This window comes from Salmo salar, chromosome 13 (assembly GCF_965601325.2).
Source record: "Salmo salar chromosome 13, fSalSal1, whole genome shotgun sequence".
NCBI lineage: Eukaryota > Metazoa > Chordata > Actinopteri > Salmoniformes > Salmonidae > Salmo > Salmo salar.
In genome coordinates, this window is record NC_138303.1 from 9,959,536 (window position 1) to 9,986,135 (window position 26,600).

The window sequence follows — 26,600 nt, forward strand, 5'->3', positions numbered from 1 at the left end:
CTACCCAACAGAAACTCTCTGGTATGAGACGTAGAAGCTAAGTCACCTGGGTCTTGGACTTTTTGGCGATTGTCCTGTTGTCCGTGTCCTCGGTGTCCGAGGCTCCTCCTTTCTCTCGTTGGCGTTTGGCACACTTCATAGGAGACTCCTCCTTGATCTTCTGAAGACAATCAATCAATCAATCAATAATATCATACTATTACTGTCATTTCCAATCAGACTTTCATACAGATTCACCTGGTACAGAGTCTAATGAGAGGGAATGGCTAAGGACCTAAACACTCATGATCCTGCCCTGTGAGTGCTCCTGTCCTGTGAGTGCTCCTGTCCTGTGAGTGCTCCTGTCCTGTGAGTGCTCCTGTCCTGTGAGTGCTCCTGTCCTGTGAGTGCTCCTGTCCTGTGAGTGCTCCTGTCCTGTGAGTGCTCCTGTGTAAACACAGCATGTGTGTGTGTGTCTGTAAACACAGCCTCTGTCAGTGTGTCTGTAAACGCAGCTTCTGTGTGTGTGTGTGTGTGTGTACTCTACCTTGCTGGGTTTCTTCATGGGGTCTGTCTTGCTGTCAGTGCTGTCTGTGGAGGCTGCGGAGGGGGAGGTACGGCCACTAGACCGGAGGTCCTCATTGGTTGGAGACACTCGTCCATCAGGGCTGGCTGTCTGCTTCTTACGGCCACTACGGAGCGTCGACATCTACACACACGGAGACAAGAGAGAAGCTAGGTTTGTTTCCACCAAATGAACAATGTACCTTTTTCCTCCTCAGTTTTTCATTTACCGAATAAAAAAAAATCTAAAAGTTAAATGTGAATAATAAAATAAGAAATAATCTTAAAGTTAAATTCATCGCATTTTCAACTCTACCGATAGTTTTGTCACAAAAATTGTTGAATTAAAAATAGCAAAATGTGTCTACACTGGTCTTGGTGCCTGCGCTCTAGCCACATGCCCCAGCTGCCCACAGGTCCAGCATTGAGTGTTGTTCCAGTCATGACAGGCTCTGGCGGGCCCACCTCCTCTTGCAGTCCAGCTCTCAGATACAGGGCGGGTAGGCTAGTCTACACAATGACATTATTATGGATAATAAGAGTGAAAATATTTTTGGGGGGGGTCAGTCAAGCATCGATCATCATGTTACCAGAACAAGACCCTCGATATTTATTAGAAAGGAGCATCAAGCTCACTGCACTTTCACCCCCTGTGAAGTTCATCAGAATGTATTTTGTCTGTAGACTAATAAACTGTATACTAGAGGTTCACCCCCTGTGAAGTTCATCAGAATGTATTTCATCTGTAGACTAATAAACTGTATACTAGAGGTTCACCCCCCCTGTGAAGTTCATCAGAATGTATTTCATCTGTAGACTAATAAACTGTATACTAGAGGTCGACCGGCATGGCCGATTAATTAGGGCCGATTTCAAGTTTTCATAACAAATCGGTAATCGGCCTTTTTGGATGCCGATTATGGCCGATTACGTTGCAATCCACGAGGAAACTGAGTGGCAGGCTGACTACCTGTTACGCAAGTGCAGCGTCAAAAGGACCTTGTGGCTGCAAGGAGCCAAGGTACGTTTCTAGCTAGCATTAAACTTATCTTATAAAAAAACAATCAATCTTAACATAATCACTAGTTAACTACACATGGTTGATGATATTACTAGTTTATCTAACGTGTCCTGCGTTGCAAATAATCAATGCGGTGCCTATTAATTTATCATCGAATCACAGCCTACTTCGCCAAACAGGTGATGATTTGGGTCCCGTGTGGCTCAGTTGGTAGAGCATGGTGTTTGCAATGCCAGGGTTGTGGGATCGATTCCCACGGGGGACCAGTACGGAGAAAAATGTATGAAATGTATATATTCACTACTGTAAGTCGCCCTGGATAAGAGCGTCTGCTAAATGACTAAAATGTAAAAATGTAAATGTAATGATTTAACAAGCGCATTTGCGAAAAAAGCACTGTCGTTGCACCAATGTACCTAATCATGAACATCAATGCCTTTCAATCAATACACAAGTATATATTTTTTAAACCTGCATATTTAGTTAATATTGCCTGCTAACATGAATTTATTTTAACTAGGGAAATTGTATCACTTCTCTTGCATTCTGTGCAAGCAGAGTCAGGGTATAGGCAGCAGTTTGGGCCGCCTGGCTCGTTGCGAACTGTGTGAAGACCATTTCTTCCTAACAAAGACCGTAATTCATTTGCCAGAATTGTACATAATTATGACATAACATTGAAGGTTGTGCAATGTAACAGGAATATTTAGACTTATGGATGCCACCCGTTCGATAAAATACGGAACGGTTCCGTATTTCACTGAAAGAATAAACATTTTGTTTTCGAAATGATAGTTTCCGGATTCGACCATATTAATGACCTAAGGCTCGTATTTCATTGTGTATATTATAATTAAGTCTATGATTTGATATTTGATAGAGCAGTCTGACTAAGCGGTGGTAGGCAGCAGCAGGCTCGTAAGCATTTACTCAAACAGCACTTTCCTGCGTTTGCCAGCAGCTCTTAGCAATGCTTGAAGCACAGCGCTGTTTATCACTTCAAGCCTATCAACTCCAGAGATTAGGCTGGCAATACTAAAGTACCTATAAGAACATCCAATAGTCAAAGGTATATGAAATACAAATGGTATAGAGAGAAATAGTCAACGCGTCATAATTCCTATAATATCTACAACCTAAAACTTCTTAACTGGGAATATTGAAGACTCATGTTAAATGGAACCTGCAGCTTTCATATGTTCTCATGTTCTGAGCAAGGAACTTAAACGTTAGCTTTTTTACATGGCACATATTGCACTTTTACTTTCTTCTCCAACACTGCGTTTCAGCATTATTTAAACGAGACTAAATAGATGTTATTTATGTATTATATTAAGTTAAAATAAAAGTGTTCATTGTTTATTCAGTATTGTTGTAATTGTCCATTATTACAAACATATAAAAATCGTCATTGTTATTTTTTTGTTCCTCCAATAATCGGTATCGGCGTTGAAAAATCAGAATCGGCCAACCTCTACTGTATACTTTCAAGACGAGTCGTAGTGAGAAGACCACACGTCATCGCGTGACTCCAAGTTTACTTCGATATGATGGTTATTATATCAATATTGGCGCATAAAGACATTTCTCATATAATTTATTTTACCAACACAAAAAAATATCCCGTCATGGTCGAACTAACAAATGATCTGTCTGCATTTATAAAATTGTACCGAGACTTCCAGCTGTGGTGATTGTTTTGTATACAGTATGACTTTACTCGCATAAAACCTGTGGATGGAAACGTGATTATAGAGAAAGAGTGAGCACAGAGAGAGGGAAAGAGAGAGAGACAGAAGAACAACAGAGAGAAAGCGATAGAGAGAGGGAAAGAGAAAGAGAAAGCGAGAGAAGAGAGACAAAATAACGACAGAGAGAAAGCGATAGAGAGAGGGAAAGAGAAAGCGAGAGGAGACAGAAGAACGACAGAGAGAAAGCGATAGAGAGAGGGAAAGAGAAAGCGAGAGGAGACAGAAGAACGACAGAGAGAAAGCGATAGAGAGAGGGAAAGAGAAAGCGAGAGGAGACAGAAGAACGACAGAGAGAAAGCGATAGAGAGAGGGAAAGAGAAAGCGAGAGAGAGACAGAAGAACGACAGAGAGAAAGCGATAGAGAGAGGGAAAGAGAAAGCGAGAGAAGAGAGAGACAGAAGAACGACAGAGAGAAAGTGATAGAGAGAGGGAAAGAGAAAGCGAGAGAAGAGAGAGAGAAGAATGACAGAGAGAAAGCGATAGAGAGAGGGAAAGTGAAAGCGAGAGAAGAGAGAGACAGAAGAACGACAGAGAGAAAGCGATAGAGAGGGAAAGAGAAAGTGAAAGCGAGAGAAGAGAGAGAGAAGAACGACAGAGAGAAAGCGATAGAGAGAGGGAAAGAGAAAGCGAGAGAAGAGAGAGAGAAGAATGACAGAGAGAAAGCGATAGAGAGAGGGAAAGAGAAAGCGAGAGAAGAGAGACAGAAGAACGACAGAGAGAAAGTGATAGAGAGAGGGAAAGAGAAAGCGAGAGAAGAGAGAGACAGAAGAACGACAGAGAGAAAGTGATAGAGAGAGGGAAAGAGAAAGCGAGAGAAGAGAGACAGAAGAACGACAGAGAGAAAGCGATAGAGAGAGGGAAAGAGAAAGCGAGAGAAGAGAGACAGAAGAACGACAGAGAGAGGGAAAGAGAAAGTGAAAGCGAGAGAAGAGAGAGAGAAGAATGACAGAGAAAGTGATAGAGAGAGGGAAAGAGAAAGCGAGAGAAGAGAGAGAGAAGAATGACAGAGAGAAAGTGATAGAGAGAGGGAAAGAGAAAGCGAGAGAAGAGAGAGACAGAAGAACGACAGAGAGAAAGTGATAGAGAGAGGGAAAGAGAAAGCGAGAGAAGAGAGACAGAAGAACGACAGAGAGAAAGTGATAGAGAGAGGGAAAGAGAAAGCGAGAGAAGAGAGAGACAGAAGAACGACAGAGAGAAAGTGATAGAGAGAGGGAAAGAGAAAGCAAGAGAAGAGAGAGACAGAAGAACGACAGAGAGAAAGTGATAGAGAGAGGGAAAGAGAAAGCGAGAGAAGAGAGAGACAGAAGAACGACAGAGAGAAAGTGATAGAGAGAGGGAAAGAGAAAGCGAGAGAAGAGAGACAGAAGAACGACAGAGAGAAAGCGATAGAGAGAGGGAAAGAGAAAGCGAGAGAAGAGAGAGACAGAAGAACGACAGAGAGAAAGTGATAGAGAGAGGGAAAGAGAAAGCGAGAGAAGAGAGACAGAAGAACGACAGAGAGAGGGAAAGAGAAAGTGAAAGCGAGAGAAGAGAGAGACAGAAGAACGACAGAGAGAAAGTGATAGAGAGAGGGAAAGAGAAAGCGAGAGAAGAGAGAGACAGAAGAACGACAGAGAGAAAGTGATAGAGAGAGGGAAAGAGAAAGCGAGAGAAGAGAGACAGAAGAACGACAGAGAGAAATCGATAGAGGGGGAGTCGTACCGATCCTCTGTTGCGTCGGGTCTTCATGCTATGTTTCCCACTGAGTCCATCCTCATCCTCTTTGACGGGTTTGAACATAAACGGAGGCGGGTCCACGGGCTTCTCGATGGGAGGCAGCTCACCGTACTTCTTAAAGTGGATACGACAGTCTGTACACAACAAGATGTTCTCTCTGCCACCGTGGTGCCAGTCCTTAGAGGCTGAGAGAGACAGCAGAGACAGAGGACTCAAACATCACTACACACAGGGAGACAGAGGACTCATACACACAGCTATACAGGGAGACAGAGGACTCATACACACAGCTAGGCAGGGAGACAGAGGACTCATACACACAGCTAGACAGGGAGACAGAGGACTCATACACACAGCTAGGCAGGGAGACAGAGGACTCATACACACAGCTAGACAAGGAGACAGAGGACTCATACACACAGCTAGACAGGGAGTGGGAGGACTCATACACACAGCTAGACAGGGAGACAGAGGACTCATACACACAGCTAGACAGGGAGACAGAGGACTCATACACACAGCTAGACAGGGAGACAGAGGACTCATACACACAGCTAGACAGGGAGACAGAGGACTCATACACACAGCTAGACAGGGAGACAGGACTCATACACACAGCTATACAGGGAGACAGGACTCATACACACAGCTATACAGGGAGACAGAGGACTCATACACACAGCTATACAGGGAGACAGAGGACTCATACACACAGCTATACAGGGAGACAGAGGACTCATACACACAGCTATACAGGGAGACAGAGGACTCATACACACAGCTATACAGGGGGACAGAGGACTCATACACACAGCTAGACAGGGAGACAGAGGACTCATACACACAGCTAGACAGGGAGACAGGACTCATACACACAGCTATACAGGGAGACAGAGGACTAATTCACACAGCTATACAGGGAGACAGAGGACTCATACACACAGCTAGACAGGGAGACAGAGGACTCATACACACAGCTAGACAGGGAGACAGAGGACTCATACACACAGCTATACAGGGAGACAGAGGAATCATACACACAGCTAGACAGGGAGACAGAGGACTCATACACACAGCTATACAGGGAGACAGAGGACTCATACACACAGCTAGACAGGGAGACAGAGGACTCATACACACAGCTAGACAGGGAGACAGAGGACTCATACAGCCCAGTCTCAGTTTGAGGTGGGATTTAAACTGATCACATACCATGAGGACTGTCACGCCAGGTCTCTGTGATGGTGTGTGTGTGTCTGTGGATAACACAGAGGTGATGGTACTTACTGGTGGTGAAACAGTGTCGACAGGCGTAACCCTTCAACTCCTGCTCACTGTCTTCACTGTCCAAGTCATCTTCACTGGCTGAACTCAGGTCTACTGGAGAACAGAACACACATTCTAAATAAAAAACAAGTTACCTGTAAAAGTACTGTCAGAAAAAAATAACTCTCCAGCTTTAAAAATACAATACTGTCACAGTAACAAGTAACAATTTATTATTAAAGGTTGATCCCTCCAACACAGTAATACAAAACTGGACCAGTTGCAAAAAAATAAAAAAATACTCATTTCAAATCCATTCCACAATAAAGTATATTTCTTCTTCCACTTACATTACAGAACTCTGGGGACTCTTTGTGAAAAGTTAGGGGTTATTGTGGAGGGTTAGTGTACTATACAGAACTCTGAGGAGGGTGGTCTAGACGGGATGTTGACCAGGGGTAAAGGGTTAGTGTACTACTTACAGAACTCTGAGGAGGGTGGTCTAGACGGGATGTTGACCAGGGGTAAAGGGTTAGTGTACTATACAGAACTCTGAGGAGGGTGGTCTAGACGGGATGTTGACCAGGGGTAAAGGGTTAGTGTACTACTAACAGAACTCTGAGGAGGGTGGTCTAGACGGGATGTTGACCAGGGGTAAAGGGTTAGTGTACTACTAACAGAACTCTGAGGAGGGTGGTCTAGACGGGATGTTGACCAGGGGTAAAGGGTTAGTGTACTATACAGAACTCTGAGGAGGGTGGTCTAGACGGGATGTTGACCAGGGGTAAAGGGTTAGTGTACTACTAACAGAACTCTGAGGAGGGTGGTCTAGACGGGATGTTGACCAGGGATAAAGGGTTAGTGTACTACTTACAGAACTCTGAGGAGGGTGGTCTAGACGGGATGTTGACCAGGGGTAAAGGGTTAGTGTACTACTTACAGAACTCTGAGGAGGGTGGTCTAGACGGGATGTTGACCAGGGGTAAAGGGTTAGTGTACTATACAGAACTCTGAGGAGGGTGGTCTAGACGGGATGTTGACCAGGGGTAAAGGGTTAGTGTACTACTAACAGAACTCTGAGGAGGGTGGTCTAGACGGGATGTTGACCAGGGGTAAAGGGTTAGTGTACTATACAGAACTCTGAGGAGGGTGGTCTAGACGGGATGTTGACCAGGGGTAAAGGGTTAGTGTACTACTAACAGAACTCTGAGGAGGGTGGTCTAGACGAGATGTTGACCAGGGGTAAAGGGTTAGTGTACTACTAACAGAACTCTGAGGAGGGTGGTCTAGACGGGATGTTGACCAGGGGTAAAGGGTTAGTGTACTACTAACAGAACTCTGAGGAGGGTGGTCTAGACGGGATGTTGACCAGGGATAAAGGGTTAGTGTACTATACAGAACTCTGAGGAGGGTGGTCTAGACGGGATGTTGACCAGGGGTAAAGGGTTAGTGTACTACTTACAGAACTCTGAGGAGGGTGGTCTAGACGGGATGTTGACCAGGGGTAAAGGGTTAGTGTACTACTAACAGAACTCTGAGGAGGGTGGTCTAGACGGGATGTTGACCAGGGATAAAGGGTTAGTGTACTATACAGAACTCTGAGGAGGGTGGTCTAGACGGGATGTTGACCAGGGGTAAAGGGTTAGTGTACTATACAGAACTCTGAGGAGGGTGGTCTAGACGGGATGTTGACCAGGGGTAAAGGGTTAGTGTACTACTAACAGAACTCTGAGGAGGGTGGTCTAGACGGGATGTTGACCAGGGGTAAAGGGTTAGTGTACTATACAGAACTCTGAGGAGGGTGGTCTAGACGGGATGTTGACCAGGGGTAAAGGGTTAGTGTACTACTTACAGAACTCTGAGGAGGGTGGTCTAGACGGGATGTTGACCAGGGGTAAAGGGTTAGTGTACTATACAGAACTCTGAGGAGGGTGGTCTAGACGGGATGTTGACCAGGGGTAAAGGGTTAGTGTACTACTAACAGAACTCTGAGGAGGGTGGTCTAGACGGGATGTTGACCAGGGGTAAAGGGTTAGTGTACTATACAGAACTCTGAGGAGGGTGGTCTAGACGGGATGTTGACCAGGGGTAAAGGGTTAGTGTACTACTTACAGAACTCTGAGGAGGGTGGTCTAGACGGGATGTTGACCAGGGGTAAAGGGTTAGTGTACTACTTACAGAACTCTTGAGGAGGGTGGTCTAGACGGGATGTTGACCAGGGGTAAAGGGTTAGTGTACTATACAGAACTCTGAGGAGGGTGGTCTAGACGGGATGTTGACCAGGGGTAAAGGGTTAGTGTACTACTAACAGAACTCTGAGGAGGGTGGTCTAGACGGGATGTTGACCAGGGGTAAAGGGTTAGTGTACTACTAACAGAACTCTGAGGAGGGTGGTCTAGACGGGATGTTGACCAGGGGTAAAGGGTTAGTGTACTATACAGAACTCTGAGGAGGGTGGTCTAGACGGGATGTTGACCAGGGGTAAAGGGTTAGTGTACTACTAACAGAACTCTGAGGAGGGTGGTCTAGACGGGATGTTGACCAGGGGTAAAGGGTTAGTGTACTACTAACAGAACTCTGAGGAGGGTGGTCTAGACGGGATGTTGACCAGGGGTAAAGGGTTAGTGTACTACTAACAGAACTCTGAGGAGGGTGGTCTAGACGGGATGTTGACCAGGAGTAAAGGGTTAGTGTACTACTAACAGAACTCTGAGGAGGGTGGTCTAGACGGGATGTTGACCAGGGGTAAAGGGTTAGTGTACTACTAACAGAACTCTGAGGAGGGTGGTCTAGACGGGATGTTGACCAGGGGTAAAGGGTTAGTGTACTACTAACAGAACTCTGAGGAGGGTGGTCTAGACGGGATGTTGACCAGGGGTAAAGGGTTAGTGTACTACTAACAGAACTCTGAGGAGGGTGGTCTAGACGGGATGTTGACCAGGGGTAAAGGGTTAGTGTACTACTAACAGAACTCTGAGGAGGGTGGTCTAGACGGGATGTTGACCAGGGGTAAAGGGTTAGTGTACTACTAACAGAACTCTGAGGAGGGTGGTCTAGACGGGATGTTGACCAGGGGTAAAGGGTTAGTGTACTACTTACAGAACTCTGAGGAGGGTGGTCAAGACGGGATGTTGACCAGGGGTAAAGGGTTAGTGTACTACTTACAGAACTCTGAGGAGGGTGGTCTAGACGGGATGTTGACCAGGGGTAAAGGGTTAGTGTACTATACAGAACTCTGAGGAGGGTGGTCTAGACGGGATGTTGACCAGGGGTAAAGGGTTAGTGTACTACTAACAGAACTCTGAGGAGGGTGGTCTAGACGGGATGTTGACCAGGGGTAAAGGGTTAGTGTACTATACAGAACTCTGAGGAGGGTGGTCTAGACGGGATGTTGACCAGGGGTAAAGGGTTAGTGTACTACTAACAGAACTCTGAGGAGGGTGGTCTAGACGGGATGTTGACCAGGGGTAAAGGGTTAGTGTACTATACAGAACTCTGAGGAGGGTGGTCTAGACGGGATGTTGACCAGGGGTAAAGGGTTAGTGTACTACTTACAGAACTCTGAGGAGGGTGGTCTAGACGGGATGTTGACCAGGGGTAAAGGGTTAGTGTACTATACAGAACTCTGAGGAGGGTGGTCTAGACGGGATGTTGACCAGGGGTAAAGGGTTAGTGTACTACTAACAGAACTCTGAGGAGGGTGGTCTAGACGGGATGTTGACCAGGGGTAAAGGGTTAGTGTACTATACAGAACTCTGAGGAGGGTGGTCTAGACGGGATGTTGACCAGGGGTAAAGGGTTAGTGTACTACTAACAGAACTCTGAGGAGGGTGGTCTAGACGGGATGTTGACCAGGGGTAAAGGGTTAGTGTACTACTAACAGAACTCTGAGGAGGGTGGTCTAGACGGGATGTTGACCAGGGGTAAAGGGTTAGTGTACTACTTACAGAACTCTGAGGAGGGTGGTCTAGACGGGATGTTGACCAGGGGTAAAGGGTTAGTGTACTACTAACAGAACTCTGAGGAGGGTGGTCTAGACGGGATGTTGACCAGGGGTAAAGGGTTAGTGTACTACTTACAGAACTCTGAGGAGGGTGGTCTAGACGGGATGTTGACCAGGGGTAAAGGGTTAGTGTACTATACAGAACTCTGCGGAGGGTGGTCTAGACGGTATGTTGACCAGGGGTAAAGGGTTAGTGTACTACTAACAGAACTCTGAGGAGGGTGGTCTAGACGGGATGTTGACCAGGGGTAAAGGGTTAGTGTACTACTAACAGAACTCTGAGGAGGGTGGTCTAGACGGGATGTTGACCAGGGGTAAAGGGTTAGTGTACTATACAGAACTCTGAGGAGGGTGGTCTAGACGGGATGTTGACCAGGGGTAAAGGGTTAGTGTACTACTTACAGAACTCTGAGGAGGGTGGTCTAGACGGGATGTTGACCAGGGGTAAAGGGTTAGTGTACTATACAGAACTCTGAGGAGGGTGGTCTAGACGGGATGTTGACCAGGGGTAAAGGGTTAGTGTACTACTTACAGAACTCTGAGGAGGGTGGTCTAGACGGGATGTTGACCAGGGGTAAAGGGTTAGTGTACTATACAGAACTCTGAGGAGGGTGGTCTAGACGGGATGTTGACCAGGGGTAAAGGGTTAGTGTACTATACAGAACTCTGAGGAGGGTGGTCTAGACGGGATGTTGACCAGGGGTAAAGGGTTAGTGTACTACTAACAGAACTCTGAGGAGGGTGGTCTAGACGGGATGTTGACCAGGGGTAAAGGGTTAGTGTACTATACAGAACTCTGAGGAGGGTGGTCTAGACGGGATGTTGACCAGGGGTAAAGGGTTAGTGTACTACTAACAGAACTCTGAGGAGGGTGGTCTAGACGGGATGTTGACCAGGGGTAAAGGGTTAGTGTACTATACAGAACTCTGAGGAGGGTGGTCTAGACGGGATGTTGACCAGGGGTAAAGGGTTAGTGTACTACTTACAGAACTCTGAGGAGGGTGGTCTAGACGGGATGTTGACCAGGGGTAAAGGGTTAGTGTACTATACAGAACTCTGAGGAGGGTGGTCTAGACGGGATGTTGACCAGGGGTAAAGGGTTAGTGTACTACTAACAGAACTCTGAGGAGGGTGGTCTAGACGGGATGTTGACCAGGGGTAAAGGGTTAGTGTACTACTTACAGAACTCTGAGGAGGGTGGTCTAGACGGGATGTTGACGGGGGTGGAGGCGGTACGAGTCTTGATGCGTCGGAACACAGGCTGGCGACGGTGTCTACGGTGGGCCCTGGACGACGCTGCTTCAGGAGTCTTCTTCCAGTAGTAGTAAAAGGTTATCAACTCACCCTGCAAGGTAGACATGGGAGAGGGAGGATGAGAGCAGGACCACTGACAGCAGGACCACTGACAGCAGGACCACTGACAGCAGGACCACTGACAGCCGGACCACTGACAGCAGGACCTCTGACAGCAGGACCTCTGACAGCAGGACCTCTGACAGCAGGACCACTGACAGCAGGACCACTGACAGCAGGACCACTGACAGCAGGACAGCAGGACCACTGACAGCAGGACAGCAGGACCTCTGACAGCAGGACCACTGACAGCAGGACCACTGACAGCAGGACCACTGACAGCAGGACCACTGACAGCAGGACAGCAGGACCTCTGACAGCAGGACCTCTGACAGCAGGACCACTGACAGCAGGACCACTGACAGCAGGACAGCAGGACCACTGACAGCAGGACCACTGACAGCAGGACCACTGACAGCAGGACCACTGACAGCAGGACCTCTGACAGCAGGACCATTGACATGTTCACCTGTCGGCACCAGTAGAATGAAAACACACACAATGAGTCCCCAATTCTGTGTTGTAACTGAAGAACTAATTACTAAGCAAGTAAAGAGGGGATAGACCAGTTTCATAAATTAATAAATTAAACAAACAAAAATGTTATTCACCAGAATAACATTTGTAAAATAAAATATATATATTTTCACCAAGTTGTTAACCATTGCAAGGGAAAGGCCACTGAGTCCATGACTCCAGGCACACTGAGTCCATGACTCCAGGCACACTGAGGCCATGACTCCAGGCCACTGAGGCCATGACTCCAGGCCACTGAGCCCATAACTCCAGGCCACTGAGTCCATGACTCCAGGTCACTCAGGCCATGACTCCAGGTCACTCAGGCCATGACTCCAGGTCACTGAGGCCATGACTCCAGCCCACTGAGCCCATGACTCCAGCCCACTGAGCCCATGACTCCAGGTCACTGAGCCCATGACTCCAGGCCACTGAGGCCATGACACCAGGTCACTGAGGCCATGACTCCAGGTCACTGAGGCCATGACTCCAGCCCACTGAGGCCATGACTCCAGCCCACTGAGGCCATGACTCCAGGTCACTGAGGCCATGACTCCAGCCCACTGAGACCATGACTCCAGGTCGCTGAGACCATGACTCCAGGTCGCTGAGGCCATGACTCCAGGTCGCTGAGGCCATGACTCCAGGTCGCTGAGGCCATGACTCCAGGTCACTGAGACCATGACTCCAGGCCACTGAGGCCATAACTCCTGAGGCCATGACTCCAGGTCACTCGGGCCATGACTCCAGGTCACTCGGGCCATGACTCCAGGTCACTCGGGCCATGACTCCAGGTCACTCGGGCCATGACTCCAGGTCACTCAGGCCATGACTCCAGGTCACTCAGGCCATGACTCCAGGTCACTCAGGCCATGACTCCAGGTCACTCAGGCCATGACTCCAGGTCACTGAGGCCTGTCACTGAGGCCATGACTCCAGGTCACTGAGGCCATGACTCCAGGTCACTGAGGCCATAACTCCTGAGGCCATGACTCCAGGTCACTGAGGCCATGACTCCAGGTCACTCAGGCCATGACTCCAGGTCACTGAGGCCATGACTCCAGGTCACTGAGGCCATGACTCCAGGTCACTCAGGCCTGTCACTGAGGCCATGACTCCAGGCCACTGAGACCATGACTCCAGGCCACTGAGGCCATGACTCCAGGCCACTGAGGCCATGACTCCAGGCCACTGAGGCCATAACTCCGGGTCACTGAGGCCATGACTCCGGGTCACTGAGGCCATGACTCCGGGTCACTGAGGCCATGACTCCAGGTCACTGAGGCCATGACTCCAGGTCACTGAGGCCATGACTCCAGGTCACTGAGGCCATAACTTCAGGTCACTGAGGCCATGACTCCAGGCCACTGAGACCATGACTCCAGGTCACTGAGACAATGACTCCAGGTCACTGAGACAATGACTCCAGGCCAGGTTTAGCTAGTAGCCAGGTACGTTTGTGCTGCTGCTGTGGTAATGTCTGTCCAACCCAGGATTAAACAGGAAGACTGGAAAGCCGGGAGGCAGGCAGGCTGAATGCTGGGCTATTAGGAGCAGGGCTGCTAGGGCTGCCTGGGTGGCAGGCAGCTCAATGGGAACAAAAGAACATGTCAAGGAGAGCTTTGCTGTTACAAATAGGGAGTGAAATGGTTCCTCGCCCTGCCGGCTGGGGGAGTCAATTGAACTTTAATCAAACATTCAGAGCCTGGGCTGTGTGTGTGTGAGTGAGTGAGGACTGTGTGGGTTATTTTGAGTGTGTGTATTATTCTCAGTGTGTGTGTGTGTCCCCATGTTAGAGCTACCAGAGAGAGAGTGAAACAGGGAGTGGAAACCCGTTGTACAAAAGGGCCGGACGTAAATCAATGGCGGAGTGAAAACATTAACACACACTCTTTAGTGTGAGGGAGGCTGTCTGGCCATATTAACTAGTGCTCTTTACTGAGGGAGGCTGTCTGGCCATATTAACTAGTGCTCTTTACTGAGGGAGGCTGTCTGACCATATTAACTAGTGCTCTTTACTGAGGGAGGCTGTCTGGGCACAGTAACTAGTGCTCTTTACTGAGGGAGGCTGTCTGGCCACATTAACTAGTGCTCTTTACTGAGGGAGGCTGTCTGGCCACATTAACTAGTGCTCTTTACTGAGGGAGGCTGTCTGGCCACATTAACTAGTGCTCTTTACTGAGGGAGGCTGTCTGGCCACATTAACTAGTGCTCTTTACTGAGGGAGGCTGTCTGGCCATATTAACTAGTGCTCTTTACTGAGGGAGGCTGTCTGGCCACAATAACTAGTGCTCTTTACTGAGGGAGGCTGTCTGGCCATATTAACTAGTGCTCTTTACTGAGGGAGGCTGTCTGGCCACATTAACTAGTGCTCTTTACTGAGGGATGCTGTCTGGCCACATTAACTAGTGCTCTTTACTGAGGGAGGCTGTCTGGGCACAGTAACTAGTGCTCTTTACTGAGGGAGGCTGTCTGGCCATATTAACTAGTGCTCTTTACTGAGGGAGGCTGTCTGGGCACAGTAACTAGTGCTCTTTACTGAGGGAGGCTGTCTGGCCACAGTAACTAGTGCTCTTTACTGAGGGAGGCTGTCTGACCATATTAACTAGTGCTCTTTACTGAGGGAGGCTGTCTGGGCACAGTAACTAGTGCTCTTTACTGAGGGAGGCTGTCTGGCCATATTAACTAGTGCTCTTTACTGAGGGAGGCTGTCTGGGCACAGTAACTAGTGCTCTTTACTGAGGGAGGCTGTCTGGCCATATTAACTAGTGCTCTTTACTGAGGGAGGCTGTCTGGCCACATTAACTAGTGCTCTCCCCTCTCCCCCCCAGCAGCAGCCCTCCGCCTCTCCCCCAGCAGCCCTCCCCCTCTCCCCCAGCAGCCCTCCCCCTCTCCCCCCCAGCAGCCCTCCCCCTCTCCCCCCCAGCAGCCCTCCCCTCTCCCCCCCAGCAGCCCTCCGCCCCTTTCCCTCCCAGCAGCCCTCCGCCCCTCTCCCCCCAGCAGCCCTCCGCCTCTCCCCCCCAGCAGCCCTCCGCCTCTCCCCCCCCCCCAGCAGCCCTCCACCTCTCCCCCCCAGCAGCCCTCCCCCTCTCCCCCCCAGCAGCAGCCCTCCGCCTCTTCCCCAGCAGCCCTCCCCCTCTCCCCCCCCAGCAGCCCTCCGCCTCTCCGCCCCAGCAGCCCTCCGCCCCTCTCCATCCCAGCAGCCCTCTGCCCCTCCCCCCCAGCAGCCCTCCGCCTCTCCCCCCCAGCAGTCCTCTGCCTCTCCCCCCCAGCAGCCCTCTGCCCCTCCCCCCCCAGCAGCCCTCCGCCTCTCCCCCCCAGCAGCCCTCCGCCTCTCCCCCCCCAGCAGCCCTCTGCCTCTCCCCCAGCAGTCCTCCAACTCCCCCAACAGCTTGACAACCCAACCCACGACAACCACACACCCACGGCCTCCACTACAACCCAACACAGAGAAAAAGGTTGCTGTGGTCCTAAATCACTTACAGTACGTCACATACCATTATATTATCCAGGAATAAATGTCAAAACTAAGTTACAGAGATTTGAAAAGGAACCTAACAGGAAAAGATGAGTGGAAAACAGAAAATGCTCCAAAAGGGATTGGCTGTTGATAAAAATGTTCTGGAGCCACAGGGAAATAAAATGGTAATAAAACCTAATCTGAGAACGGTAGTTTCCTGTCTTTCATCTTTGGCGCAGCGGTCTAAGGCAATGCATCTCAGTGCTAGAGGCTTCACTACAGACCCTGGTTCGAATCCAGACTATCACAACCAGACGTGATTGGGATTCCCATTGGGCGGTGCACAATTGGCCCAGCGTCGTCCGCGTTTGGGTTTGGCAGGTGTAGGCCGTCATTGTAAACAAGAATTTGTTCTTGACTGACTTGCGCAGTTAAATAAATAATTAAGGAGTTTTACTCTGCTTTGCTACTAGCTTGCTTGAGTAGTAAATGTAGTCCATCTGCATCACACCAGAGTCCAACATAAACAGAGGAGGTCTGTCGTAGGGAAACATTTCACACAGTGAAGCATGGCATGATGAGGGAAGGAGTGTGTTCATTCCTGTGGTTGTGAGGGGCCTCGTGGTGAGTCAGTATCAAACAGACAGATTTGACAGACGGTTTAAAAAGCTCCACCAACCTGCCTGTCTGTCAAAGTTTCTCTGAAGCCACATAGAACCATGATCTCTTGTTCTTTTACCAGACGTCACTAACTGTCATCATGGCATACGCTTGGGAATATGATGGTTGTTTTGTTTGACTGATTTATGCGGCGTAAAAATGTCAAATGTGTCAAATATATTTCACACCAAAAAATATATATATATTTTCACACTAAAACAGATCTGTAGAAGCCAGTGAACTATTGTTTTTACAATGATATAGTAAAATATGAAATACTTGATATTTTTGTCCAGAGCGCTAGCTACATGAGACTAGCTGAAAGCTCTCAGAACACGATAGTGACAACATAAGCTTGGTGTTATAAGGCCTTCTAGAATGCTGGCTACTTCCTTCTGCAGGAGTTGTGTGTTCTGGTGGATTATCGTCCGACAAGTAAAGGGCTTACCTTATATCACCACGTCTGCTATGACTTCACTCTCTCTGCTTCCCTCCCTCTCAGTCTCACTGCTATGACTCCCTCAGTCTGCTTCCCTCCCTCACAGTCTCACTGCTATGACTCCCTCAGTCTGCTTCCCTCCCTCACAGTCTCACTGCTATGACTCCCTCAGTCTGCTTCCCTCCCTCACAGTCTCACTGCTATGACTCCCTCAGTCTGCTTCCCTCCCTCAGTCTCACTGCTGACTCCCTTACTTTGCTTCCCTCCGTCTCACTGCTATGACTCCCTCAGTCTGCTTCCCTACCTCAGTCTCACTGCTATGACTCCCTCAGTCTGCTTCCCTCCCTCACAGTCTCACTGCTATGACTCCCTCAGTCTGCTTCCCTCCCCCAGTCTCACTGCTATGACTCCCTCAGTCTGCTTCCCTCCCTCACAGTCTCACTGCTATGACTCCCTCACTCTCAGTCTCACTGCTATGACTCCCTCACTCTGCTTCCCTCCCTCACAGTCTCACTGCTATGACTCCCTCACTATGACTCCCCCACTCTGCCTCCCTCCCTCACAGTCACACTGCTACGGTCACTTCAAATGCTACATTAAATGTTTGGTTATATCACTCCAACTTGTGAGAGAGGGAGGGAGGGATGTCAAAGTCGAAGAAAAAATGTAAAAAAAAAATATATATATATTTTTTTAAATCATGAAAAATAAAACACAAAAATATTTGGAGTAGATTAGAATTCAAACCCCTGAGTCAATACATGAATCGCCTTTGGCAGCGATTACAGCTGTGAGTCTTTCTGGGTCATTTCTCAGAGAGCTTTTCCACACCTAGTTTCTGCAACATTTGCCTCAAGCTATCATTGCTAGACAACCGTTTTCAGGTCTTGCCATAGATTAATCTACTTGACAAAGTCAAAACTCTATCTCGGGCCCTCAGGAACAACTCCAGTGTAAATTAGGCCTTGTGTTCTAGGTTATTGTCCTGCTGATAGGTAAATTAATCTCCCAGTGTCTGTTGGGAAGCAGACAACCAGATTTTCGTCTAGGACGTTGCCTGTGCTTAACTCCATTCTGTTTATTTCTCATCCTGAAAAACTCTCCATTCTGTACATGCTTCCTTCTTTTCACTCTGTAGTTACTCCACAATACTTTGCTAATTGACAATGTAGTTGATCCATCCTTAGTTTTTCCTCCTATCACAGCCATTAAATGAACTGTATTAAAGTCAACATTGCGCATCATGGTGAAATCCCTGAGCGGTTTCCTTCCTCTCCGGCAACTGAGTTAGGAAGGACGCCTGCATCTTTGTAGTGACTGGGTATATTGATACACCATCCGAAGTGTAATTAATAACTTGACCATGCTCAAAGGGATATTCAAAGTCTGGTTTTTAAAATGTTTTACCCATCTACCAATATGTGCCCTTCTTCGAAGCATTGGAAAACCTCCCTGGTCTTTGTGGTTGAATAATATCCTTGATGTAACGTAACAAAATGTGTAAAAAAAAATCAAGGGGTCTGAATATTTTCCAAATGAGACTGTTCGGAAAGTATTCAGACCCTTTGACTTTTTCCACATTTTGATACATAACATCCTTATTCTAAAATGGATGAAATAGTTTTTTCCCCCTCATCAATCTACACACAATACCCCATAATGACATCACAATATCCCATAATGACATCACAATACCCCATAATGACATCACAATACCCCATAATGACAAAGTAAAAAACAGGTTATAGGGGTACGCCGTGTGTGTTACGCTCTATGTGTGTCCTAGGCTAGGGGATGAGTGAATAGGGTTGGCACGGTAATTGAATTACGACGGTTAAGGATGAAAACCGTTGTGAAAATAAAAATCAGTCATAGTGGCCTCCTGAGTGGCGCAGCGGTCTAAGGCACTGCATCACAATGGTGTCACTACAGACCCGGGTTCGATCCCGGGCTGTTTCACAACCGGCCGTGATCGGGACCGACACATTGGTGCGGCTGGCTTCCGGATTAAGCGGGCGGGTGTTAAGAAACAGGATTTGGCGGGTCAGGTTTCGGAAGACGCATGATTCGACCTTCTTCTCTCGAGCCAGTTAGGGAGTTGCAGCGATGAGACGAGATCGAAATTTGGGGAGAAAAAAAAAAAATGCTGACTGAAACGGGATACAGGGGCATTCGTCCATGTTTCGGCTGTAACATGGACTCAATGTGATGAAACTTTGTTGCTCCTTGCTGAAACAAACAAGCAAACGACTCTTTGGATGCTTAGGCAACGGTCCCCCAGAATGCAACAGCAGCACACAGAAATATAATTAATAGAATGGGTGATCTCTACGTGACTCCTCCCTCAACCGATCTGTCTTGTGGGATGTGAAGCTCATCTCTAAAAGTCTAGATTTTGCTAATTTGTCTAACCCTAGTTCCTAATTCTGAAAAATCACTCCGCTCTCGGTGTCTATGACGCACAGCACACTACGGAAAACCATGCTCCAGCTAGCAGCCTTAGTGCTAGCTAGTTTGAAGGTCGCGCTGCGGAGGCACGCTAGCTAGTTTGAATGGTCAGACGCTAGCTAGTTTGAATGGTCAGACGCTAGCTAGTTTGAATGGTCATACGCTAGCTAGTTTGAATGGTCATATGCTAGCTAGTTTGAATGGTCATACGCTAGCTAGTTTGAATGGTCAGATGCTAGCTAGTTTGAATGGTCATACGCTAGCTAGTTTGAATGGTCATATGCTAGCTAGTTTGCCAGCTTGTTGATGAAGTTGTACGGCACCAAAGTTATTGGACTTGTTCTCAAAAATCAGCATCCGACTGACAACTGGCTCTGTGTCTCTCGCTACATCGGAACATTTGGCCAACGTGATGACATCACAGCAGAACAGAATGAAAACTCATTTGGGAATTAGCGAGAACTTCACTACACTAGCTAGCGTGTATTCAGCACGGAGTGTGTGAACTGGTGTTGTTGGCATCCCTGCCTTTAATTTCATACAGATTGATTTGAGACTGGTTCAGGCAGCAAGCAGACACTGAGACTGGTTCAGGAAGCAAGCAGACACTGAGACTGGTTCAGGAAGCAAGCAGACACTGAGACTGGTTCAGGCAGCTAGCAGACACAGACTGGTTCAGGCAGCAAGCAGACACAGACTGGTTCAGGCAGCTAGCAGACACAGACTGGTTCAGGCAGCTAGCAGACACTGAGACTGGTTCAGGCAGCAAGCAGACACTGAGACTGGTTCAGGAAGCAAGCAGACACTGAGACTGGTTCAGGAAGCAAGCAGACACAGACTGGTTCAGGAAGCAAGCAGACACAGACTGGTTCAGGAAGCAAGCAGACACTGAGACTGGTTCAGGAAGCAAGCAGACACTGAGACTGGTTCAGGAAGCAAGCAGACACTGAGACTGGTTCAGGAAGCAAGCAGACACTGAGACTGGTTCAGGAAGCAAGCAGACACTGAGACTGGTTCAGGAAGCAAGCAGACACTGAGACTGGTTCAGGAAGCAAGCAGACACTGAGACTGGTTCAGGCAGCAAGCAGACACTGAGACTGGTTCAGGAAGCAAGCAGACACTGAGACTGGTTCAGGAAGCAAGCAGACACTGAGACTGGTTCAGGAAGCAAGCAGACACTGAGACTGGTTCAGGCAGCAAGCAGACACTGAGACTGGTTCAGGAAGCAAGCAGACACTGAGACTGGTTCAGGAAGCAAGCAGACACTGAGACTGGTTCAGGCAGCAAGCAGACACTGAGACTGGTTCAGGAAGCAAGCAGACACTGAGACTGGTTCAGGAAGCAAGCAGACACTGAGACTGGTTCAGGAAGCAAGCAGACACTGAGACTGGTTCAGGAAGCAAGCAGACACTGAGACTGGTTCAGGAAGCAAGCAGACACTGAGACTGGTTCAGGAAGCAAGCAGACACTGAGACTGGTTCAGGAAGCAAGCAGACACTGAGACTGGTTCAGGAAGCAAGCAGACACTGAGACTGGTTCAGGAAGCAAGCAGACACTGAGACTGGTTCAGGAAGCAAGCAGACACAGACTGGTTCAGGAAGCAAGCAGACACTGAGACTGGTTCAGGAAACAAGCAGACACAGACTGGTTCAGGAAGCAAGCAGACACTGAGACTGGTTCAGGAAGCAAGCAGACACTGAGACTGGTTCAGGCAGCAAGCAGACACTGAGACTAGTTCAGGAAGCAAGCAGACACTGAGACTGGTTCAGGAAGCAAGCAGACACTAACATCAGCTAGTGCATTTTTTGTGCACATTTTGAATTTAATAAATACTGATTCTACACGGGGAAGGACAGGGTGTGAACTGGTGTTGTTGGCATCCCTGCCTTTCATTTCATACAGATTGATCTGAGACTGGTTCAGCCAGCATAATAGGGCTGGTGTTCCTATGTACACTGTGCTACACAGGGCAGTGTAGGTTAAGCGTGAGGGCTAAAATCCGGTATTTACACACTGATCCCCTCTCAGCTCTCCCCCTCTCTCTACTTCCCGCTCTCTCTGCTCTCTCCATTTTTCTCCCTCTCCCCCGCTCTATTCTTCTCCCTCTGCTCTTTCCCTCTCTTCTCTCTCTCTCTCTCTCTCTCTGCTCTTCCACTCTCTCTCTACTCTCTCCCTCTCTGCTCTTTCCCTCTCTCCCTTTCTCTCTCTCTCTCTTCCTCTCTGCTCTCTTCCTCTCTGCTCTTTCCCTCTCTCTCTACCTCTCTGCTCTTTCTGCAGGCTAAACAGATGGTTAGTGTTTTTCCTGGCAGATTTGTGACAAGAGTCACAAAAGGCCCCTGCTTTGACACCAAGCCAAACGGTTAAGGCAGTTACTGGCAAGAGCAATGGGAGAGAAGGAGGAGAGAACAGGGGAGGAGGGGAAAGGAGGGAGGCAGAAGTGGCAGGAGCCAGAGTAGGGGAAGAGAAGGGGGGAGGAGGGGAGAGAGAGGGAGGGAAGTGCGGAGAGAGAAATAAGACAGAAAAACATTGGAAAACAAATCAACCCTGAATCTAACCAGCCCTTCCTAAAACCTCTCCCACATTTCAGACAAATGAGCTGTTGCTGTGAGACTATAGGGGTGGGGGGGTGGGGGACCAGCAGGAGAGAACGTCATGACTGGGTTGGGTTAGGGATAGCTACAGAGTAAACAACCACTAGTGCAGCCAGGCAGAGTGGCTCAGAGGAGGAGTCTGACTATCATTCCAGCACGGGGGAGGAGTCTGACTATCATTCCAGCACGGGGGAGGAGTCTGACTATCATTCCAGCACGGGGGAGGAGTCTGACTATCATTACAGCACGGGGGAGGAGTCTGACTATCATTACAGCAAGGGGGAGGAGTCTGACTATCATTCCAGCAAGGGGGAGGAGTCTGACTATCATTCCAGCAAGGGGGAGGAGTCTGACTATCATTACAGCACGGGGGAGGAGTCTGACTATCATTACAGCACGGGGGAGGAGTCTGACTATCATTACAGCAAGGGGGAGGAGTCAGACGATCTGACAACAACATTAAGGACACCTGCTCTTTCCATGACAGACTGACCAGGTGAATCCAGGTGAAAGATATGATCCCTAATTGATGTCACCTGTTAAATCCACTTCAATCAGTGTAGATGAAGGGGAGGAGACAGGTTAAAGAAGGATTTCAGAGGGTGCGAGGGCAAGACGAAAGTTAAATGCCCTTGAACGGGGTTTGGTAGTATGGTTTTCTTTCAGCACTGAGCTAATTTCTGGTAGGCGCGAACCTGAACATTGTGAAAATTCGGTGCAACTTCCGGCACGCGTTTACTGTGAACACCGAGGCTGTTCCTGCTTTACGTTAGTTTTAACAGTGGTCAAGTAGGCTGCTGGAGCTATTTGATCATAATGAGGTATCTACCAGAGTGGCCTACCATCAAAAATCACAATTCCTTCAGTAGAGGGGAGCGTTGCCAGTGTTAACTAATGAGGGGAAACTAGAACGTTCAGTGAAGTTCAATCGTGATATTTCTTCTGCACTGCAGTCCCGGGGGAACTTAGAGGGAACATTGGTCCACCACCCAAAGGACATCCAGCCAACGGAGTCGACATGGGCCAGCATCGCCTGTGGAACGCTTTCGACACGTTCCAGAGTCCACGCTCCGACGAATTAAGGCTGTTCTGAGGGCAAAAAGGGGGGGGTGCAACTCAATATTAGGAAGGCGTCCTTAAATGTTTTGTACTCAGTGGATATGCACTTTTACTTTCTTGTTTGTATATTATATCCAGTATATGCCCTGAGTAGGTTAGTAACTGACTGCTAACAATGTGTGTCGGTTTAATTTAATGTACTAAAGTCTAAATACACATGTAACTGCCAAAATGAAAGGAAACACCAACATAAAGAGTATTAATAGGGTCGTTGGGTCACCACGAGCCAGAACAGCGTCAATGTACCTCAACATAGATTCTACAAGTGTCTGGAACTCTATTGGAGGGATGCGACAACATTCTTCCATGAGAAATTCCATCATTTGGTGTTTTGTCGATGGTGGTGGTGGAAAACGCTGTCTCAAGGGGGCGCCGCTCCATAATCAAATTGGGTTGAGATTTGGTGACAGTGATTAAGACTGTCTCGGCATATGGTAAATAAAAAAAAAATAAAAAAAATGAAAACATGCTCATCAAACCATTCAGTGATCACTCGTGCCCTGTGGATGAGGGCATTGTCATCCTATGGAGGCATAGAAATGCTAGCCAAAATAATAGCCTGCCCAGCATTTTTATACATGACCTCTAAGCACGATGGGATGTTAATTGCTTAATGAACTCCGGAACAAGACCTGTGTGGAAGCACCTGTTTTCAATTTACTTTGTATCCCTCATTTACCCAGGTGTTTCCATTATTCCGGCAGTTACCTGTCAGAGCGAGCTAGCTGGAGGGAGATGAGGAAATGTCTGACGTGTTACGGAACTAAGAACCTTCTCTGACCTGTCAATCATCAGGTGGCGTAGGGCGGGTGTAAAGTCAAGAGTTTCCTTAGGTTAGTTACTGTGCGTAGGTTAGTTAATGTGTGTAGGTTAGTTACTGTGTGTAGGTTAGTTACTGTGCGTAGGTTAGTTACTGTGTGTAGGTTAGCTACTGTGTGTAGGTTAGTTACTGGTGTAGGTTAGTTACTGTGCGTAGGTTAGTTACTGTGTGTAGGTTAGTTACTGGGGTAAGTTAGTTACTGGTGTAGGTTAGTTACTGTGCGTAGGTTAGTTACTGGTGTAGGTTAGTTACTGTGCGTAGGTTAGTTACTGTGCGTAGGTTAGTTACTGTGCGTAGGTTAGTTACTGTGTGTAGGTTAGTTAGTGTGTAGGTTAGTTAGTGTGTAGGTTAGTTAGTGTGTAGGTTAGTGTGTGTAGGTTAGTTAGTGTGTGTAGGTTAGTTAGGTGTGTAGGTTAGTTAGTGTGTGTAGGTTAGTTAGTTAGGTGTGTGTAGGTTAGTTAGTGTGTGTAGGTTAGTTAGTGTGTGTAGGTTAGTTAGTGTGTAGGTTAGTTAGTGTGTGTAGGTTAGTTAGTGTGTGTAGGTTAGTTACTGTGTGTAGGTTAGTTACTGTGTGTAGGTTAGTTAGTGTGTAGGTTAGTTAATGAAGAGCTAATACCAGAGGGCTGACAGATGTTCTCTACTGTACATCATTGTTTATATTTTACTGCAATATAGTATTTTGATTAATGATTTCACAAACTTCTTTAATGATTGTTAATCTCGGTTAAGACAGAACTAAAGTCTTGCCTAATTGGTCAGATGCTTGCTTAAGTTCTGGGTCCATATGTGTGAAACGAGGGGCGGAACGAGGGGCGGAACGAGGGGCGGCGGAACGAGGAAATCCACACTCGCTCTCTGAAAGTCACAGCCCGAATGTTTCCTCCTCTTCAAAAGATGCCAACACCTGCAAAACCAATGATTTGTCAAAAATAACTAGTGATGAAAAACCCAAGGAACTAATGCACCTCATCATATAAGGCATCCCATTGTATCATGACAGAGCTACGCTGCCATTTATGTTTACGTAGTCTGTCCACGAGAGATGAAATGATTCTTAACTCATGGAAATGAAATATACTGTATATTTGTTAATACAGTACATTGCCTCTTATCTAATGCTTAGAAAAACTAATTGGGTCTTATACAGTTAAAAAAAACGGCAACAATATTCCTCCAGCTACATATTATACAAGGCTTCTAACCAAGGTCAACACAGTCTGAGCCCCGACGGCTTCTGAAATAGACAGCCACCACTGTCTGTGGTCCCTATAAGCACAGTACAGAACAGCACAGGGCAGAGAGAGCAAATGTGCACTGAACAAAAAAAAGGGCCTTGGCTGGTGGAACAGTGTGTGCGTGTGCCTGTGTGTGTGCGTGTGTGTGTTTCTCGCCTGGCGGTTAAATAGGCAGGCGATCCCCGCTGCGCCAATCCTTTCTCCCACTGAATGACTGAGCTGTGTTTTCACAGGTCAGGGATACACACGCCAGAGAATCACCACTCTCCCCGTTTCACTGCTGTAAGCGCTTTTACAAATCAAAGCAGATTGGACATACTGCTACATAGCCTTTTTACAGGGCGGTTGATCCCTACGCCTGCTACAGAGCCTTTTTACAGGGCGGTTGATCCCTACGCCTCACCTAACCTTGATAAGCTAATCCCTCTAATATAAATCACATTGTGGAGCCTTGCAGAGTGATCTCCTGTCCTCCTCGTTAATCTATTTTATTGTTTCGTATATACTAGAAAGTGTTACGATTTGAAATGCACTTTAAATCCGGTTTGATTTGATACAGTAGGACCTCTTCCTGTACTACAGGGGTTGAGTGACTACAGCCCCAAAACACAAAAGTCTGCTGTCTGCTGCAGTCTATTTGCTTATGCTCTGGCCTACACCAAGCGACCTGATTTTTTAAAATGATATGATAAAAAAAAAAAAAAAAAATTTTTTTATTTGAAATGACAAGCCAGACAAAATTATTAAATATGAAAGAATTTGTCATACAAAAGTTTTACTTAAATACAAACTGGTTCTCTAGCAAATTAGTAAGAATGTCTTAACCCATGTTCAGGAATGGCCTTTTTTCCCTTTATTCAGATTACAACCTCTCACTTTCGGTTATTTGAAAACGAAACCTCCAAAATATCGTTATTTTTAAAACAAGCCATAAAAAGTTGGTTGCAATTTCAGTTTAATCCATAAGAAAAGACAGAACAAATAATACAACAAATATACAAATTGATTAAAAAAAAAAGAATATCGAAAAATAGTTTTAAAGTTATAATCTTAGTAAATTATATCATAAATAGGACTGGTGGAGTTGTCACACATGCAGCTAAACAAAAACATATGGAAAAGTCTGCTCTACCCAAAATTACCTCAAAAATGGAAGAGGCAAGTGGAAAGAGTAAGGAACTTGTCTGTCGGCATTAAATACCAAAGTAAGTTAAAGAAAAATCATGATGAATACAAAAATATACCAGTTTCATTGAAGAACCAAACAAAAAAATGGACAGCTGTGCCACAGATTACAAAATAGTTGGGAAGAGATTTTTGACATACCGATTCCATGGCACATGGTTTATGAACTGATATACAAAACAACGCCTGATTCAAAACTTGTTATATATATGGGAGATACCAGCTCTGCAGATTTTGCTGCTTAGAGACAGTCATTTATTTTGGTAGTGTCCATACGTAACTTGTTTTTGGTCACAGGTCCAGGAAAGGCTGAGGAATTGCAACATCAAATCACATCTTATTGGTCATATACACATGGTTAGCAGATGTTATTGGTCATATACACATGGTTAGCAGATGTTACTGGTCATATACACATGGTTAGCAGATGTTACTGGTCATATACACATGGTTAGCAGATGTTACTGGTCATAT

The 26,600-nt window shown here is 47.2% G+C and overlaps 1 protein-coding gene across 9 annotated transcripts in view; it reads right to left on the reverse strand.

Annotated features, from left to right (window-relative positions):
- LOC106566301 (arginine-glutamic acid dipeptide repeats protein) overlaps nucleotides 1-26,600 on the reverse strand; it is a 372,697-nt gene that overhangs the window by 17,493 nt on the left and 328,604 nt on the right. For 7 of the 9 annotated variants that reach the window (XM_082959798.1, XM_045692861.2, XM_082959802.1 and 4 more), the window contains 5 exons: nucleotides 11,483-11,645; nucleotides 6,319-6,411; nucleotides 5,017-5,216; nucleotides 527-688; nucleotides 47-160 (listed from right to left, as the gene is read on the reverse strand). In XM_082959798.1, coding sequence (XP_082815924.1) covers nucleotides 47-160; nucleotides 527-688; nucleotides 5,017-5,216; nucleotides 6,319-6,411; nucleotides 11,483-11,645 — 732 coding nt within the window. The remainder of the gene's footprint in view (nucleotides 1-46; nucleotides 161-526; nucleotides 689-5,016; nucleotides 5,217-6,318; nucleotides 6,412-11,482; nucleotides 11,646-26,600) is intronic. The other 2 variants (XM_082959800.1, XM_082959799.1) reach the window with 2 other exon arrangements.